The 20,600-nt window shown below is 37.5% G+C and overlaps 1 protein-coding gene across 2 annotated transcripts in view; it reads left to right on the top strand.

Annotated features, from left to right (window-relative positions):
- The window catches only part of KLHL15 (kelch like family member 15), a 35,819-nt gene extending 17,440 nt beyond the window's left edge, over positions 1-18,379 (top strand). For both annotated transcript variants that reach the window (XM_072815999.1, XM_072815998.1), the window contains one exon: positions 12,997-18,379. In XM_072815999.1, coding sequence (XP_072672100.1) covers positions 12,997-14,106 — 1,110 coding nt within the window. In that variant the 3' untranslated portion in view covers positions 14,107-18,379. The remainder of the gene's footprint in view (positions 1-12,996) is intronic.
- Positions 18,380-20,600: the final 2,221 nt, after the last annotated feature.

A 20,600-nucleotide genomic window follows, 5' to 3' on the forward strand; every position in this document is an offset into this window, starting at 1 on the left:
GTCGTGGATATTATGGTACTTCATCCCTAACTACTTGAGTTAGCAGCTCATTTTCCAAGGGTGAGGAAATTTGACATAACCATAATACCATTGTTGAAATTAACAGTCATTACTTAATGTCATGTGATATCCACTTCATTTTCTAATTTTTCTCACTTGTCCCCCAAGTGTCTTTTTTTTTTTAGCTTTTTTTTAAGGATTTAATCAAGGTTCATACCACATATTGAGTTATTATGTCTTTGACTCTAGAACTTTCTCTCCTTTTTCTTGCTTATGATGAGGATGTTCAAGCATACAAAAAGTTGGAAGAGTAGTATAGTGGATAACTGTGTAGCTGTCACCTAGATTCAAGAACTGTTAACATTTTACCATATTTGCTTTATCTAGGTTTTTGCTGAATCTTCAAAAATAAGTTGCAAACATCATAATACTTCCATCCCTAAAAACTTAACATGCCTCTCCTATACAAATAAGGACTCTTTCCTACCCATGTTCAATGCCATTCCATCTAGGTGTAAATTAACAATATCATCTAATAGCTAGTCCATATTTGAATTCTCCCATTTCTCAGAATGCCCTAGAATCCAGTCATTATTTATGCATTACTTTTGGTTATGACTTCTGTCTAATCTTAATCTAAAACAGTTCCCTGCTCTTTTTTTGTGTGTGTGAGAAAGATCAGAACACTGGTTGTCTTAGTGTGTCCCAGATTTATCAGATTATTTCCTTGTGTTGGTGGTAACTTAGTTCCTCTTTTCCTTACGTGTCCTGTTAACAACACCTACTTTTCAGCATTGTGTTTCTTCAGGAACAGTTATAGGAAAATGTTGTAATGCCAAAGACATCTTGGCACTTACCAACTCTGATCAAACTTAGAATTTACCATTTTTTTCATTAGGCTATGTAGCCCAATCCTATGACTAAGATAATCAAGTATTTTATTCACAGTATTGTTAGATTTCTTTTAGATTCTTAAAATTTACCTCCTTACGAAAAAACTGAGAGTCTTTCCATTCAATTTAATGGGATTAAAACTAGCTGAAGTCAAGAATAAGATTACTCATTCTAATAAAAAAAATTAGTGTATATCTATGATTCTAGAGCTGCGCTGTTCAATATGGTTACTGCTTGTGGCTATTGAATACTTGAAATGTGGCAAGTCTGAATTAAGATTTAAAAAATTAGGATGACAAAAAAGGTAAATATCCTCGTTACTCATTTTTATATTGATTATAGTTTGAAATGATATTTTGGGTATACTGGGTTAAATAAAATACATTATTAAAATCAACTTCACCATTTTTACTACTTTAAATGTGGCTACCAGAAAGTGTAAAATTAATCATTGGCTCACATTTGTGGCTCTTCATATTTCTGTTGCACAGCGCTGCTCTAGAAGTTCAAGGAGTGAGTTGTTCATTAGAAACTCTGAATATGTGTGCAGTAAACAGCCTTTCTCACATATTAAACCCTTCTCCTGGTTTCTCAGCCATTTGAGATGTTCTCTGCAGTTTAGCGTTAAATGAACTTACCTACCTACCTAACTGTTCCATAGAATGACTGATGAAGTTAACTTGAGTATAGCATCTCTGTCAGAATCCTTAACCCTGGCATCAGGAAAATAAAAAGCAAGTGAACAAAGCTTGGTGAAATAAGCCTGTGGAGACTTTAATTTTTCCTTTGGTAGTTATCAACAGATCTGAGCAGAGGCTTCATAGGGAATGGGGCATTCTGCTTCTCCCCCAAGGAATAGCCCTCCTTCATCGCAGGGACCTGAACCATGCCTTCTAGCTATGCTGAAATGCTTGGGTTTATTCTTCTGCAATATCTTTCCCCATTGTCTTCTACTTTTCTCCCCAGCTGAAAACAGACGATCTTAACTTTTGTACTGAGTACTCTATGTGACCATCACCAAGAGATCAAGACTTCCAGATTTCCTTACCAGAGTTCGTTAGAAGCAGTGAATCTACTTAAGTGAACACCTTATATATGTCACGTTGTGCATTGAGTGCTCTACACATAGGTAGATTCTGTAGGTTATCTCCATTTTATAGATATGAAAATGGGCTCAGAAAGGTTAGGAATCTTCTCCCAGAATAGGTGGCACTGCTCCGAATGGAACGCAGGTCTGCTTGCTTCCCAGTTCAAGGGCTTCCTATCACAGCCACTAGAGCAGGGAGAGACAGGACCCTGAGGGGCAGAAGCTAACACTTACCCTGTGGCCCAGCTTGGGTCATTTTGAAGTTGTTGAATATAGAGTCAGGAAAGTCCCAGTGTGTTTGTGTGAACAAAATAGCCTGAGAAATTTAATGGTACTGAAAAAGGTACAAGGTGTAGGAAAACTTTCATATGTGCAAGCACGATTCTGGGATTTCAATGTGTAATCAAAGAAAGCTGAAAAGAAATTTAAGTATCTCCTTTTAATACTAGCTGTTGAAGAGTTCTCATGATTCCTTTTATCTATAGTGGATTCCCAGTTTTAAATCTAGACTTCATTTTCAGTTTTTACTTCCACACATGTCTTTGGCATGTTTTTTTTTCCTAGCTCTGAGGGTCTTTTTGCATCTGTTAACAGAGATAATGCCTGACATTTGTCACTTTAATTTCAGTGATGTGAAGATTTAAATAGTTTAAGCCTTGCTTTCTGTGGTCTTTTGGTTTTTAAAAAACAATTACTGCTTTATTAAAAACATTTTATGAAGTAAATTTGGCAAAATACGTATTATACTTTTTTGTAGCAAAATTGTTAAATTATTCATTAAAATACCCATATGTTGATTCTCTAGTACAGTGACACTTTAATATTTTTGAACCCAGGGAATCTTTAGTATCATAAATATGTATAAGGTAAGAGCATGCCAATGATTCCCTTAGAAATTATATTAATCATAATATCTTCCAATTTTTCAAAAGGGAAGAAACTCTCAGTCCTGTAAAGATTTAAAAAACACATTTGTTCAGCTTATAATTAGGCTTTTACGGTTGATTTTTCATTGGCTGTTTAGTAAAGGAGCAGAATATAAAGATGTATTCTGCTTTATTCCTAATGTTTTATAAACTACCTCCTGATATTCAGACTCCCTAATGTGCTTTTTTCTTCATGTAATAAATGTAATTCATCATATTCCCCGAAACTTGGATTTATGTAACTTTTAAAGAACAAAGCTAATGTTTTAGTTAGAAAAAAAGTTCTCTTTTACTGAGAATATATTTGGATTTAACAAACCATATCTGCGTTTTATGAAAACTTTTTGTATTTACAACTTTGAGATAATATTGATAGTCTGCTGGAAAAAAAAGACAGCTTTCTTATTAGTAAAAATTGATCCTAGGATCAGAATTTAAAAAGCTTCAGAAGAACTTACTAATACTTTTTTTTTAAAAGGTTTTTAATTTTACTTAAGGTACAGAATTTGTGGCTTTAAAAGCTACACGTTAAAATGGGGATAATGTGTCATGCTCACCTTGAAATGGAAAGAATTCCAGGATTACGAATTAAGTGTCCAAGTATACCTTGGATACTTAACAACATTAGTAGCTCTCAGAACTGGTCTTCACAAAACACTGATAAACTTCCAAATATTTTCTCTGTTAGCATAGTTGATTTAGATAGCATTAACAGTGGACTTGAGGGCATTGATTATCCTTAATGTCATGCTCGGATGATTTGATATTCAGGTTAATTGAGGTACAGACCACTTGTAATGAGCAATATCATATGGGTAAGGACACATTTATGTAAAGTGTAGGTGCCATATACCCTCCAGAATTCCTTTACTGTGACATGTTTTGACTAATCTAGCAGTTGAGTGAGCCAAAATTTCTGTCCAGCAACCAGACCATTACCTGTAGTGTACCACAGTTTAGTGGAAAACTCAAAAAATTTATTTCTAATGACTTCAACTACAGCCAGACAAATCTAGAGGAAAAAAGATTTGCTTCTAGCCCTCACAGAAGTACATGAGAAACATAAGCAGTGCTGTGTTTGATGATACAAAATTTTTACAAAATCAGTAACCTAGATTTCAAATGTGAAATTTAGAGTTCCTAATAAGTTTGAGTTTTTGAAAAAGTTTAAAATTCCCTTCATATATTAAATAGTACTTAACCAGCTGTAAACTTGAAATTGCTTAAATGAACAATCAGCTCACTTGCCCCTTGGAGTGAAAGCACAGAGATGAGAAGTTTTTCGGGTAGAAACTAGGTCAATAGGTTAAGCGGACTTTTGCATTTCACTTAGTGTCTTTTTCTGCATCCATCTGCTTTTTGCCAACCCCTCCTCCCCAGCCCTGTGGACTTGTATGATTGTAATTAACACATGCACAGTTCTTTAAAAAGCACTCAAAGTGTCTTTCTCTTCAAGTCTTCTATCTTCTACATACAGAAGCAGAGTGCTCTTGTTTTCTGCTTTTGAACTTGGGTTCATTGCAGGTTCCTGGAGGGTGCAGTAATTCAGGGTGCTGACTGGTGTTAGATCCCCTGGGAGAGTGTGGTACGAGGTGTATAAAACAGGCAGGAACCTACTGAAAATGAGAGTTTACAAATTCAGTCTTGCTGATTTTTCTCTTAAATAAAATAAATGAGAAATGAAAAGCCTAGAATTGGAAATTAACCATGAAGTGTAAAAGTGAAGGAAGAGATGGAGTGCAAATAGTTATATTGACTTGTAAAAGGAGAAAATTTTTTTAATGAACGAGGGAGAAACCAAATGATAAGCAGACATCAAACAAGATCAGAGAAGTCAGAAAATGGAGACAAGGTTAGGAGCAGGAAAGGAACAAGGGCAAATACTGAGATTTTAGGCTTTAATGTTTTAATTCTCAAACTCAGTATTTACTTAGAAAATGTTTCATGTGTCATAGGTAAGCCTTGATCATTCAGAAGTTTTAGGATTAAAACTTTTTGGCTTTATTTCTGTTTTAAAATATTTACATAATTGAGAGTATTTCCATAAATAGGAAAAATTCTAGAATGTAGTTGTGCTAAATATTACTATAATCAGATAATATGGTCTTAAGCGGCTTTTTAGAAATCACATCATTTTCTACCTTTTAGGTTTGTGCACGCACACTTGCTTAATTTCTAGTGGTGTTCTCTGACCATTGCACTGAAATTGGAAGGAAATTAGACTTTCTGAGCATACTTATTTTTGAACTACATATTTTTCACTCTAGAGAAGTTGAAGGGATAGAGCTAACCAAATTGTGCTGAAACTCAGATAGAGTATTATCTTAATGAGGGTCTACCTCATCCCCATTTATACTGGTTACTTCTGAAGTTCTTTTCGGTAATTTAGACTGTTGCCTGCTTGAAGGAGAGAGGATAGGTAAATCCTTATTAAAATTTGTCTTTACTGTTTGGTATTTGACTGCAATTACAGTATTAGAGGATTTGTGCTTGGCAGGAACTGATTTTTTTTATAGCCTTATCCTTGGTCATTAACTTGGTTTTTCAGGACAAAGGGATTAATTAAAGGTATTTTGCACCTAGCTTTTTTGTGCTGATTGTAACATAAATGAGTAGAAGCTTCAGTTCTGAGCATGATTTTATAAATAGACTTCTCATACCAGGATGGATGCTTTTGTAATACAGTACATAAAGACTGCTCCACATTTTGCTGAATATCAAAATAATACTAAATGTAGCTTTGGTTCCCAAGGGTATAATTTGTTTTAGTAACTGCTTTGTTTCTGGATATTTCTTTTGAGCAGATTGGATCATGGAGAGGGAATGATAAAACTGATAGCCAGCACTCCATCTTCCTTCCACTAGACACCTTATATTCATCATTCTGAAATTTAGGTTAGCATTTTTTGGTTGTAGAAAGGGCCAGAGGTGTCTTCATGCAGCTGATTCCTTTTATAAGGAGAAAATATGAAACCAGAGGCTTGTCCATAGTCACACAGTGTCTTGGGGACAATGTCAAGCCTAAGACCTGGGTTCTTTAGTTAAGGAATTACTCCAGTTACCAGTGGCCACCTCCCACCCTCACTGATGAATAAACTAATAAAAGACGAGGGTTGTTTTTGGTTTTTAGTTTATAGTGGGCATTTAAAATACATTTCCAAAGGTGAAATAGATAATATCTGAAATTGGCTGACTAAAGACCTAAAAGAAGTTTAGATGGTAGCCAGTTATTTTCTTTTTAATTTTATTTTTCAGTAATTTCTGCACTCAGCATGAGGCTCAAACTTACAACCCCGAGATCAAGAGTCACATGCTCTACTGGCTGAACCAGCCAGGCACCCTAGACTGCAGCCAGTTTTAGTAGCTTTTTTAAGTTGCAGTTTTTTAATCAAATAAGGGTAATAAGCTCTGTGAAAATGCCTGTTTTAGTTACATTGCTGTTTATGTTTTAATTGTCAAAATTAAGAGTGGTATATACAAATTACCTTTAAAAGTTAAAATTTTAATGGATTATGTAACATTTTGACAGCAGAGGGAAAAACATGGAATTTTTGCCCAGTGGTAATGGCTAGCTATTATTTCTTCAACTTACTATATATGTACAGGAACCACATTCAAAATTAATAATTTCTCACATTTTCTCCTTTATATGCACACACACAATTACATTAAATTAAAAGAAAATCATAGGAAGAAATGGCCAATTTAAGATTTTCAGATCACTGTTTTTAAGAGGTAACTTTTTTGTAATATGATTTTTAAGTATTGAAGTAAGAAAAGTGATAATATATTCTAAGTGTTAAAACAAGACAGCTTTTTTAATCCTATGAAAGGATAAGGAAAGTAGTTCTTTAGAACATGAAAGAAATGTCATTTTTCTCCATATCTTGCCTTTGGAAACACCTGATCTATAGATAATCTGTTATGTGAGGAGTGAATGTTGGGAGAAATGCTCTCTCTACAAAAAGATGAGCCACATGTTTCTTTTTTGATAGCTCCCTTTGTTAATGCATTTAAATGACTCCATTCACATAGGTTTTAGCCCTATGCTTTTTGTTTTAAAGCAGAGTATATCTGTAATTACTTTGTCCAGGATTATCAAAGAGGCATTAATTCCCCATTTCTATCATGAAAGAAGAAACTAATTATGCTTATTGATACTGTGTGGTTTTAGAGAATTGTAGCTCTGGGAAAAGGACAAGGTAGATCTAGAACTTCTAGCTGTGGCAGGGATTAGGAGCTAAATTTCTTTGGTTAGAAGACTTTTTACTGTATAATCGATTATCTCAAAGGCACAACTTCCATTATTGAGGGCCTACAGGTAGAATATACTGGATAAAGATAGGTAGCTGTTATGTGGATTTTAAGAGTTGAAGTAACTTTTTAAACTTTGAAACTTGAGTTTCTAAGGAACACAGTTGAATGAATGGAGAGGAGAACAAAGGAACCTGAAGATTGGATAGAAAATGAGAGACAGGAAAATCACTGTAAGAAGCAGTTAAGCTGACTCAGTTTGATGGGATCTGTAAGAGCCTGGGTTTGGAAGGTGGAAGGCTGTCACAGTCCATTATGCCTCGTCCTCACGTGATGCCAGAACCCCTCTCCTGTGCCCCTGATCCACAGTCACACTTGGATTACCTCCACTGGCAAGATTGCTCACTGGCTCCAGAGATAGACAGTCCTGACTTGGGGAAAATATGTATCCATACCCTTCTTACTATAGTCCTTGTAAAAAAGCCAAATACAGACCTATATAGAACCTGAAAGGGGGCAAGTCCCCCAAAAGCTCACTGGTAACTGTTGTACGGGTAGACATATGTTTTCCTCTGAATATACTGCCAACTGTATAAAACAGTCCATTTTTACTTTTTGAGAATATTATATATACTCTTAGGCAGTTTTTATCATTTGACATTTTGAACATCTGTGTTAGTGCATGTGGATTAGCCTCATTCTTTTTAATGACTGCATATGGTAAAGATTGTAGACCAGCCCAAGATCTTCCTTCTTACTTCCACTTGTCCTAAAAACAGTTGCTATCTTTCTCCAGAGTCTCTTGAATTTGAACATTCCTCATCAGTTTTACCATTTTTCCTATGGTTTGGATCCCTCTACTGTCTTTGGGATGTGGTCCACTTAGTGATATCTAATTTGTAGCAATGGAACTCAGCCCTCTTAGCTGTGGTTTCATCAAATGGAGAGGGTGGGATTGTCTAGTTTAATTCAGTCCACGATGTTACTCTGCCATATTACATTGTTAGTTCGTGTTGAGGATAGTCAGTTGTAGCTTTACATTTGGAGTTCACAGATCCCTGGAGCATTTGATAAAAGCTGTGGACTTCTCATCGTCTCACCTTACCCCCCCCACCCCCACCCCCGAATGCATTAAAACAATTATTGCTGCAGTTTCAGGTGGTTCGTGGGTCCCTGGTGTTTCTCTTTATGATTAGATTTGTTAATTACTTTGCCAAAGTCATAGGTTCTCTCATTCTCTACCAGTTCTGTTACATCCTCAAACATTACACTGGAAATGGTCAAGTCTTGCCATTGCTGGGTGAGTCATGCTGCCTCCCAGCGTGTAGTGCTCTTATCGCAACTGGCATGTTTTTTGTTTTTGTTTTTGTTTTTAACAATCCAGGATCAGCCTCAGGCTAACCAGTCTGTAGTTTGGAAGTCTGATTTATAGTACTTTCCCATTCTTCATGATTCCACACAGATTACAGAAAACAATTAAGCAGCTTTATCTGTGAAGCCTCTCAGGATTCCAGGATGTGATTTTGAGATCAAATGACTTTAACTTGGTGAGAATATCTATCTAGTTTTTCTTTTCTTTTTTCCTCAGCCATCTTGGATTTAAGTTTCTTCTTGTCATTGTGTTTGATCTTCAGATTAGAAAGAATAAAACATTCTTAGCCAAGAATGGAAATAAAATAGAAGGCTATTGGTCTTTGTTAATATTACATTAACCACTCCATCCAGGAGGGGCTTCACTTTTGCCTCTACTCCTTTTCACTTTAACCTCTAAGACACCATTTGTTCATTATCTGGCACTTTGTTAAGTCACAGTTCATCCTGAGGCTTTAGCCTTGTTCACAGTATTTTTAAAGCTCCGTTTCACCCTTTGTAATACTTATTTTATGTGCCTGTTTTTTTTTTTTTTTACCATCTGTCGTAAGTGGTTTTTTAACATCTGAATTCCAGAAAGCTCTCTGTGCAGCACATCAGATTTTTTAGATACTTTCCCCTTTTCTTCCCCTCATCAGTGTGTTTTGCAATTATGCAGTCAGCATTATGCTTTTGAGAGCCTCCAAGCCTTCTTGAGCTTCTTTACACAGTTTCCGATCTTGGAATTGATCCTAATTTTCCTTTAAAAAACTTGAAATCTGCCTATCCAATATGTGCAGCATTCCCCTTCCTTTCTCGATCTCCAAATGACATGGCTGCTTTCTATAAAGCTTCCTCCTCCTTGCATCTTACCAATCATGTTTTATTGGGCAGGATTAGGTCCAGAGTAAGTTTTCTTTCATTTTTCCTCTCATTTCTGAAAGGCTGAATTTTTACACAGACCAAAAACACATCATCAAATGCATTGACTTAAGCTGACTGACATTCCACAGATGTCCACTGGTCAGTAATAGTAGCTCATAATAGCTGTTATTTGTTGTATACTGCCATGTGACAGGCACCATATTGTCCTTTTCACATAGATTATCTTGCTTGTCTCCTACCTTAGGGTTATGAGGCATAGGTGCTATTATTGTTTTCCCAGTAATACAGATGAGGAAATGGGTATAAGGATGTTGAGTTACTTGCCCAAGATCCCACAACTTGTGAGTGCCAAAGTCAGATATTTTCTAAATTGGATTCTTAATTGCCACACTGGGCTGCTTGATGTGGTGCTTAATTACAGTGCTGGACAGGATTCTATTACTTCAAAACCCGTGTAGCTCAGGCCACTGGCTGTGCACAGTAGGCACTTAAATATTTAATTTGAGGTTTATGTTTCTTGTTGATTTCCAGGGTATTGCTGTTTAGCTCTTGCAGATAAAAAGATGAGGAAAATGGGTGAGGCACACTATTAGGCAATTCATAGAAGAAATGAATGGAAAAATGAAAAGATGCTCATTTTTACTAAGCAAATACATTTTTTAAAAATTTTTATTTATTTATGATAGTCACACACACACAGAGAGAGAGGCAGAGACATAGGGAGAGGGAGAAGCAGGCTCCATGCACCGGGAGCCCGACGTCGGATTCGATCCCGGGTCTCCAGGATAGCGCCCTGGGCCAAAGGCAGGCGCCAAACCACTGCGCCACCCAGGGATCCCAGCAAATACATTTTTGATGACTTTGAGAGACCCGCTTTTGAAATGGCAAGACTTTTTGTTTATAAACATGATACACAAAAAAGAATGCAAAGATGTTTGTGGAGTTTCAGAGATAATCAGTATTAATGCAGGCATTCATACACAAAATCTTTTTAAATTGGGATACCAGTGTATTTGTTGGTTTGTTTTTTAAGATTTTATTTATTTATTCATGAGAGACACAGAGAGAGAGGCAGAGACACAGGCAGAGGGAGAAGCAGGCTCCATGCAGGGAGCCCGACGTGGGACTCGATCCTGGGTCTCCAGGATCGCACCCTGGGCCATAGGTGGTGCTAAACTGCTGAGCCACCAGGGCTACCCTGTTTTTGTTGGTTTTTAAAAACTGAATATATTGTGCACATCATTCTGTGTCAGTACATACTCAGTGCTGATGGCTGTACAGGTTTCCATTGTTTATCATAAGAGATCAAAGCTCACTTCATTTCCTTTGTTCATGTGAAGTAAGAGTAGTAGAGGGTGAGACTTCAGATCTTAGATTTTTAAATTTATTATTAGTCTCTTTATTGAAATTACTTCTTGACCATTATTCATTATTTGATCTCTTCCACACTTGCTGTTTTGCTAGGAAGATTGGGGTTGGATGCCCAGTCATTGTGATCCACATGATTGAGTCTTTATTTCAAGAGTCCTTATACTATCTTTTCTTTGAGAAGGGTCATTAGACTAATTCATTGAACATGTTGAGTGCTTTAATAAATGAGTTTGTCATCTAGAAAGTTTCCTAAAGAGTAGTGGAAGCTGTGCTGTCCCCTTCTAGAAATTGATTGAGCTTTGGAGCAAGACTGTCCTGTTCAAGATTTGGATCCCAGTTTTGCCAGTGTGAGACACGTGAACAGTTGGGGCCGGTCACTTAAGGTTCTCTGCCTCGGTGGTTTCATCAGGAAAACAGGGATGATTATTACTCTCTGGTGGGAGAAATAACTTAACTTGAGATATGACACGTAAAGCTCCAGTGCAGTATTGTTACCTGTTTTTTTTTTCTCTTGTATATAGTCAGACAAGGAATTGTCAAACTTTTTTGTGCACTTTACCCTTGTGGTAGCCCTGTGAAACCCACGAAAGGACTCCTTCTCAGAATAACGATTTTTAAATCAAGTTAAATGCTTGGGATTACAAAGGAAGCCAGTTATATTGAAGTACACTTAGCAAAATACTTAAAACATATTTGTGGTACTTTCTGTTTCAGACTTTATTTTTGGACCAAGGTGGGAAGTAAATGAGAAAGATAGGAAGGAGGGAGGAAAAAGAGGAGAGGAAAGAAAGAGGGAGCTCCTGAATATATATGCCTGGTGTCGGCTCCCTCCCAAGCAGTCACCCCAGATTTCCCACAGGCTCTGAGACATTTCCACCTCAGCATCCTCCCAGCAGTTCAGATTGATCCCCAGTGAAGTGGCATGCCTCTCCAGTGTCCCTTAACCATACCACTCTCCAGAGCACCTCAAGTCTAAATCCTCAGATCAATTCGAGTCCTCACTTTTGCACCCTCTTGCTGCTTCACATCAGTCATGTGCCTCTGCCCATCTTCTCTCTCAATGTCAGATTTTCTCGCCGAAATAGAAGACTCTCATCTCATCCTTGACATTATGATCCCGGCTTTTTCTTCGTGCTTGTCCAGCCCCCTGCCTCTTCTCCAAGGGAGTCCGTGAGCATTTGGGGCCAGTGTGGTATGTGCCACATCTTTAGTCCTGCGGCACTCACAGATGTGCTATACACTCTTTTTCCCGATTGGTAACGGCCTCATTTACTTGTTGGCCAATCTGTATCTGTTTTCATTTCCCCAAACATATTCAAAGTTCTTTGAGGAAACAGACCCAGTCTCATACATAAGATTTTTATTTCCCTATATAACTTAGCACAATACTTAAAAGTGCTTCATAAGATCTTGGTTTAAAAAAAAAGTCAGGGATCCCTGGGTGGCGCAGTGGGTTTGGCGCCTGCCTTTGGCCCAGGGCGTGATCCTGGAGACCCAGGATCAAATCCCACATCGGGCTCCCGGTGCATGGAGCCTGCTTCTCCCTCTGCCTGTGTCTCTGCCTCTCTCTCTCTCTCTCTCTCTCTGTGTGACTATCATGAATAAATAAATTTAAAAAAAAATAAAAAATAAAAAATAAAAAAAAAATAAAAAAAAAGTCATCACAATGAGGTAGTTCCAGCTCCAAAAACAAAAAGGAAAAAATTGGACCTTGCCAACCCGGCTTATGGTTTTAGGAGTTGATGCGATCAGACCAAATCTTTCTGTCAAAAACCTACAGAGAATTTTGTATACGTTTAAGTTTTTACTAACTCACTAACTTGATTGCCCAAGTTATTCAGTCATGGTTGGTCTTAACATTGTTCCTCTTGGTTAAGACAACAATGGCTGTGATTTCCTCTACTGTGAAACCTCTGTCCTCACAGACACCACTTGTATCCCAGGGCCTGGCCTAGAATAGATGATTAGTACATTTTGTTAGAAGAATTTAGCTTGTGCCTTGAAAATAGCTTGTTTACTTTAAAATTTAAAAGGCTTGGGGATGTGCATAGATTATTATAAAAACAAATAGGATAAAAGCTTTGTTTAAAAAGAAAGTCTGTGATAGTAACAGGAAAAGCAGTTTTAGGATAGTCTGGAATCACACACTAATCATCTTAGTTGGCTTTGATATTTTGTTTGCCATTGATGTTCTTTCTTTTGGTTAAATTCTCTTACTTGTATTCTTAGGTTAAGACATCCGAATTTTATAGATACTCCCGACAGCTGCGCTATGAAGTTGACCAAGCATTGAATTACTTTCAGAATGTTCACCAGCAGCCTCTGTTGGACATGAAGTCAAGCCGCATCCGCTCTGCCAAACCCCAGACTACAGTATTCCGAGGAATGATTGGACATAGCATGGTTAACAGTAAAATCCTCCTGTTAAAGAAACCAAGAGTCTGGTGGGAACTGGAGGGCCCACAGGTTCCACTGCGCCCGGACTGCCTTGCTATCGTCAACAACTTTGTGTTCCTGTTGGGTGGTGAAGAACTGGGCCCAGATGGTGAATTCCATGCTTCTTCCAAAGTGTTCAGGTATGACCCAAGGCAGAACTCTTGGCTCCGGATGGCAGACATGTCAGTGCCACGTTCAGAGTTCGCAGTTGGTGTTATTGGCAAGTTTATTTATGCCGTGGCAGGCAGAACCAGAGATGAGACCTTCTATTCAACTGAGAGATACGACATCACCAATGATAAATGGGAATTCGTGGATCCTTATCCCGTTAACAAATATGGACATGAAGGGACAGTGCTCAATAACAAGTTGTTCATCACCGGTGGGATCACCTCATCTTCCACCTCCAAACAAGTGTGCGTGTTTGACCCCAGTAAAGAAGGGACCATAGAACAGCGGACCAGAAGAACGCAAGTGGTTACCAACTGTTGGGAGAATAAGAGCAAGATGAATTACGCGAGATGCTTTCACAAGATGATCTCTTACAACGGCAAGCTTTATGTCTTCGGTGGTGTCTGTGTGATCTTGAGGGCCTCTTTTGAATCTCAGGGATGCCCTTCCACAGAAGTGTACAACCCGGAGACTGATCAGTGGACCATCTTAGCATCCATGCCAATTGGCAGAAGTGGCCATGGTGTGACTGTGCTGGACAAACAGATAATGGTTCTTGGAGGCCTTTGCTACAACGGTCATTACAGCGATTCCATTCTTACTTTTGACCCGGAAGAGAACAAGTGGAAGGAAGATGAGTACCCACGGATGCCCTGCAAGCTGGATGGTTTACAGGTGTGCAACCTGCATTTCCCGGAGTACATACTGGACGAGGTCAGACGCTGCAACTAGTGACGTCTTTCTCCCTTTCGAAAAAGCCAAACACAAAATTCATTTGTGACAAAGTAGTTAATTAAAAAAAACATAAAGAAAAACCTCACCAGTTTTACTATCGAAGCCATTGGTCTAATAGCGTAAAAAATGTTTCATTCTGTGCTAGCATCATTTTATTTTTCTTTTCAGTGGCCTCAAACTCATGCAATAAGTTCATTCTAAGCGCTAGCTCTTGAAACTACTTCCAGAAGCAGTTGAATAGAGTGATCCACTTATCTGGGAAGTTGATTTTATGCTTTAAAACATTTCTTTCAGATGTCAGCGTAGGAGTCCTGCATCTTCTAAGAGAAGACCTGATAAGTGTCACTGGGTGTAATTTTGGTTCCTATCTCAACCTGAAATCTTTTTGAAACGTTTATTTCAGTGTATTACAGTCTGTTAGACCTTTTGGTTTTATTATTTAAGGTTAAAACTCTTGACCTTTTTGCATGGCTTTTTGCTGAAAATGCAAAAATATAAATTTTCTACAAAAGTAACTTTTTTATATTCAAAACACTATTTCTAAGCTGCCTTCTCTTATCTGCATTGTGTTAGTGAAAGCATATCCATACTTGCAAACATCTTATGAACATATAAGGCACATCTCCTTTTATGCGTGGTTAGGATTCTATATTTTTAAGCTAGTGCACTTGCACACACAGTTTGCCATACTTGTTGAATTTTAGATGTAACGTCTTTTCATGTATTAACATTTTTAGAAAGTTAAAATAACTGGAGTCCTCATTTGGTATCAAAGTAGCCTATCTTCAGTCCATACTGATTCAGTAATATCTGAGCTCCTTGTATTCCTGAAACATGTATGGATTTCTGAAAACTAACATTTTATATTTTATTTTCACAAGTAAACATTAGTGTTCCTTATCAATGTATGTCTTCTTTTTGAAATTGTTTTTCTTTGCAGTCTGTTTAACGTTACCCTGTTTTTAGTGAGAATCGGACTGGTATACGCAGCCCTGGCCCTGCAGCGTGCAAGCACTTTTAAAGAGAATTTAGGTAATACCAGACTCCTAAATAAAGGCCCCTTAAAAGTAAGTGCAACTCCCATTCTTTACATTCAGTAAGGCTGCTGCATCTGTTATTGAATGGAAAGTAGCAACTCGTGGAAAATTTGAGCTCATTTTTGACTTTAGAGGTAAGAAACAGAATTATAATCTTACTGGTCATATCTACTTGTTTATTTAGTACAAAATACTTAGTCGCACTGGGGATGTAAGCCCTCAGCCTTTGTTTTATTTACTGAAAGCTACTAGCATGAAGGATGGGAACCTCAAAGTTCAGAATGGTTCAGGAATAACTGTTTAAAAGCATTTATGATAAGTGTTTTAGGATTAGCCGCGCACCTTTCAATTCTTGAAACTCGAAGGAAAAACACATAGTTGACAAAATTAAGCAAGAATAACTGGGGAGTGGATCATTCAAATTGATACCATTTTCTCCTGAGTAGAGTCTATATCTGATACAGACAAGTTAGTTCTACACTGGCAAAACTTGCCAGAACTTAGGATGTTGGTGCAATATTGCAATGCCTTCTTCTATGGCTGTTGTATAAATTTTCTAGTTTTTCTTTTCTTTTTTTTTTTTTTTTTTTTTTGCTGCTGCCACCACTGAACACAAAATGGAAGAGTGAAGTCATGGAAATGGAAATGTGAAGACTTTTGCTTTGTGTTTTTTGTTGTTGTTGTTGTTGTTGTTGTTAATTGAGATAGACAACTATGACAAAAACACCTGATTTTAAAACTCCAGAACTGGGAGGCATTTGAGAAACAGTCAGGTACACAAGTAGTTTTTGAGAAAAAGAAACATTGGCATTGATTTTAGAAATAAAATTAATGATACTCTTTTGTATATGAGACTTAAATTTTTATTAAGTGGTTCTATCATTTACTTTCACTTTCTAGAAATAAAATTCAGTACCTTTTTTCCCATGGTTAATATGGGTAAAAGTCTTTTCCTACCTTTAAAAAATCCTTGTTAGTCATTTTACTTTTGAAAACTAGCAGTTAGGTTAGCCGTTTAATTGTTTTTCTAATGTTATTAGTTGGTTTAGTGTTTTTGTGTGTGTGTGCTGTCTTGCTTTAAAGAAAATAACAATAACGTCTTCATTATTTTCCTCATTGTTGTCTTTTGCTGGAAAAGACCGAGACAGGGTACCCCTATCAGGCTTTTACGCTTTCACACACCAGTGGTGGTTCTCTTTAATTGTTTAGATATGACTTCATAGCCCTAGTTAGGGTAAGATCTGGGCAAACAGTTGAATATTCTTGGTCTTCCTTTCTCAAGACACAAAGACCAAGATCAAAGTTCGTGTTTTGGAAAATTTGTGAAATCTTAACTTGAAACTAACTCTGGGTTCAGCTTCACACGTAAGTCATGTCTGACCTGATGTTAGCTGTTATCAGTTTTGAGCTTTAAGGATAGTTGCTATTGCTTGGGTTCTGAATGTATGAGAAAACTCATCTTGTTTAAATGTAGTGCTAATATAGGTTATTTTAAACCCATGATTAACTTACATTCCCTTTTAAAAATATGGTTTAATTGTTGAAAGAGATTTATTTTTGTTATACTAATCTATGGAAAATTTTTTCATAGAAGTTTTTTTCAAGTTTATTTTTGTGTGCTTCATTTGGAACCATTTTTGTTTATATACGTTGTATGTGCTCAAAATAGTGGTTTTTTTTTTTTTAAAAGTCAGGTTGGAAACTATACAGTGTAACTGTTGTGATCTTTGTGTGTTTTCACTTTATATTTTAAACAGCAGACTTTACAAAAATAGCTGATCTTCGTTAATTACATCTTAATTAGAAATGTTTGTTCTCTTCCGTGTCTTTGACCTTCTCAGTTTTTTATTTTAATCTGCTTAAAGAAAATCCTTGCACTACAACCATTTCATAAAATTCAAGATTCTCACATTGAAGGTTTTGTATTGGAAGAAATACTACTGGTTTTTAAAAGAAGCAAAGCTTAATTAATAGAATTATTAGCTTTTCTTGAGACAGCATTCTCTGTGTCCTCATTACTCTGATCTGTGTGCGTGTTACTCTAATTTGTGAAATATTGACTGAGCCCTTCACTTATCTTTTCTAAAGCAGCACCTTTGGACACCTCATTCTGGGAAGCCTGCTCGAGTCATAGTAAAGGACACACACATTTGTGTGGAGAGAAGTGGTAAAAATGGAGAGTTTTGTCTTAATTACATGAAACTAAGCTTTAAAATATTTTATAACAAATTATTTGAGCTGCATAATCTAAACATGTCAAACGTTCAGTGGGACTATTTTTATATATGTATATGTGGTTGTAGGTCATAACATTTCAGTTTATAATATAAATTGATATTTCAGTTTATAAGCTATCTCAGAAAAGACTAGCTCTTTTGAGAATACGTAATTTAAAGTTTCAGACTGAAGTAAAACACAACATAGACAATAGTGTAAATTAGATATAACTGAGGGCTCTCTGGCAGTAAAACTGCTAGTGCCATTTTTCTTTTTTGCCTATTACACGTTTTTGATTTTTTTTTTGTACTCAACATTTTTAGGGATATGTTTGTTCAATCAGATTAGAGTTGGTTTGGGAATAAATATCTTCTAAAAAGAGATTTATCTGAAAAATTAAAGTCCTGAAAAATTAGTTTATTGAGAGTTTATAAAGTCAAATATTCAATAGACATAGCCTGGAATAGGTAAGCTTGTGGAAGTCCTAGCCTTTCAGTACATACACCCGTGTAACTTTGGTGTTACACGAGCAACACTGAGAGAATGCCATCAGCTTGGTTTGTTCCCCTTTAATATTCTTAGATTTTCATTTTACATCTTTGGGAACAACTGCATTAAAAACCTTATTAATCAGTATATCAGTAAGGATTAGGTGTTTGCTTTCTGAAGGAGAGTTCCAGTGAGGTGGTCAGAGAGGTTATTTTCTACCTAACTCGCATATGCCCTCTGCCTCTTGGGCATACTTTGTCTATAGAAAAATATTTTGACCTTTAGGTACATTTTGGGCCAGTAGTCAAATAATCCTAGGGCCGATTTAAAAAATCTTAGAATAATTTAAGGTTTGCCTTTTATACCTGTTTTGAAAGCCTTTACATTTTTGTCAGGTAATTTTTCCCAAGCCGTGAATATAATCTATTCAAACATGTTTATGCTATCCATTCTGTTTTTAAATTGAAAAAAAATGTTAAAAGTGTTTATGAAGAAAAGTTTAAATAAAATATTTTTAATCTTTAAAATATTTATCTCATTATTTGCTATCTTTATGCAACCCATCACTTTGAAAGTCACTCATGACTTGATTAACAGTATACATTTTGTTTTCCTTCAGTGTGCCAAGGAAGTGCCATAAAACTGATTTCTACCAATGCTTTCAGCCACACATTCAAATGAGCACATTAGAGTGAAATTATTTACACTTACATGCAATGGAAATTGTATAACGAAGCCAAGTAATTAAAGTTCCACTAACAGAGTTTTTGCAGAGTGGAAATGCAGTGTGGTGATCTTGTAGGTTTCCTGTAGTGTTTATGATTGATTGTTCTTAAAGGCATTTCTGAAATTAGCAAAAAAAGGCAGAAATGAAGCCGGTACATCGCAGGCACTTGGATATACATAGGCTCCTGTGTGCCTTCCTTAAAATGGACTCCTGAGAAACCTCAGCAGGATTCCCTGGGTCCTGGCCTCAAGCCACCTTACCATTACCAGCCTCTTTCCGTTGCTTCCCACACTCCATTCTCCTGTGATCTTTGTTAGTTTCTAGCCTCAAATTACTTGCCTTCTTTCCCCATCCCTGCTTGTGAAATCCCCTTATTTTCCCACCCCAACTCAGATGCTCTCCTCTCTTCCAGAAACCTGTGTTCTCTCGCCCATTGAATTAATTGCCTCTTCTACACTCAGCATATTTATAGCTCTTCATTTCGTTTTGCATGATCACTGGGGTATAATTCTTTCTCCACAACGACATCCTAGTCTCCGTGGATGAAAGGACCTTCTTTTATTCCCCTTTGTACCTTCACTTCTAGCAGGATACTTTTTGTGCACAATAGGTACAAGCTAAATGTTGCAGCACGTGACAGATTCCATCTGAGTTACAGGCAGATGCTGTAGGTGTTCGGAAGAGAGAGTCCCCTGCCAGTTTTGTCTGCTGCTCAGTCTGCACATTCCCTGTTCAACCTCACCACACCTGTGGCTTCAACAACTTCTATCCTGACACCTGTCAAATCTGTATGTCTTAACCCACAGTTCCAGCCATCTCCTGAACATCTCACGTTTTTATTTTTATTTTTTTTATTTTTTATTTTTTATTTTTTTTACATCTCACGTTTTTAATCACAATTTCAAGCTGAATGCGTGCAAACCTGAATACATGATGTCTTTCCCAAACACCTGCCCCTTGTCCTGTGTTCCCCCCATTGTGCGGCCGGACCGTTGCCTGCGATTGTTCAAGTCAGTAGCCTGACAACAGTCTGCCTCTGCGTCTCTCCCCGTCGCCCCAGCATCTTGCTTCATACAGCCCTGTCGGTTTCGACTCTCTGCTGCCCTCTCGCCCATCTGCACTGCCCTTGTTCAGGCCCTGGTTAATGCTTACTGGCCTCTTTGAGCTGGCTTTCTGATCTACCTCTATGATCCTCTTTCTACACTGCTGTGCAAGGGAGCTTTTAAAAGGTAAATCATCCTGAGATCCAAGAGCCTTTCATAATCTCCCTTCACCCTGAGAATAAGATCCAAACTCAGCAGCATGCCACACAAGCCCCTTCGTTTTGCTCCCTTAGTACTACTTGTCCAGTCTTCTACATCCCATGTCCCAGCTACGTAAGCAACTTGGAGCTCCCCGAACATGGTTTCCTCTGGCCTCTCTGCCTTTGCACATGCTCTTCCCCCTTGCCTTTCCTGGCTAAGCTGCCTTTGACCTGCAAGGACCAGCCTGGACATCAGTCTTTGCCAAGTCTTTAATGCCTTGGGCCAGGTTCACTGTGCTGTTGGTCGTAACCCCAGCACCTTCTGAGGCCCGGGTTGTGACTTTTCTCTATCTCACCCTTAACTGTACTCCTTGAGGGCAGATACCGTGTCTCTTATTTTCCAAGAGGCTGACTTAAGCCAGGCATGCAGGAAGGCCTCCTTAAAGAAAAACAGAAGCTTGGAAGGTTACCAATGAAATGCTCCTGGTGAGCAGGGGCACTGTATTAGAGAGCCTGATTGGCTGCTAAAATTAACCTCCCTAAGGGATTTCCTCCATTCATTTCCACTACCAACCATTCCCTGTGTCTAGAAGGTTGAAGCATACAGCTATCATAGTTGTGAACATACTTCTTCCCTTAATATCTCAGCATTTCTGATCCAGGCAGAAAATTTCAAGTAAAACCAAAGGGTGTTTCAAAGACCATTAATCCCTTGAAATGCCCTGTGGGGTTAAAAGTGTTCATTGTTCACAATGTCGAGAAAACAGTACACATATTT

Source organism: Canis lupus, chromosome X (genome assembly GCF_048164855.1).
Source record: "Canis lupus baileyi chromosome X, mCanLup2.hap1, whole genome shotgun sequence".
NCBI classification, from domain to species: domain Eukaryota; kingdom Metazoa; phylum Chordata; class Mammalia; order Carnivora; family Canidae; genus Canis; species Canis lupus.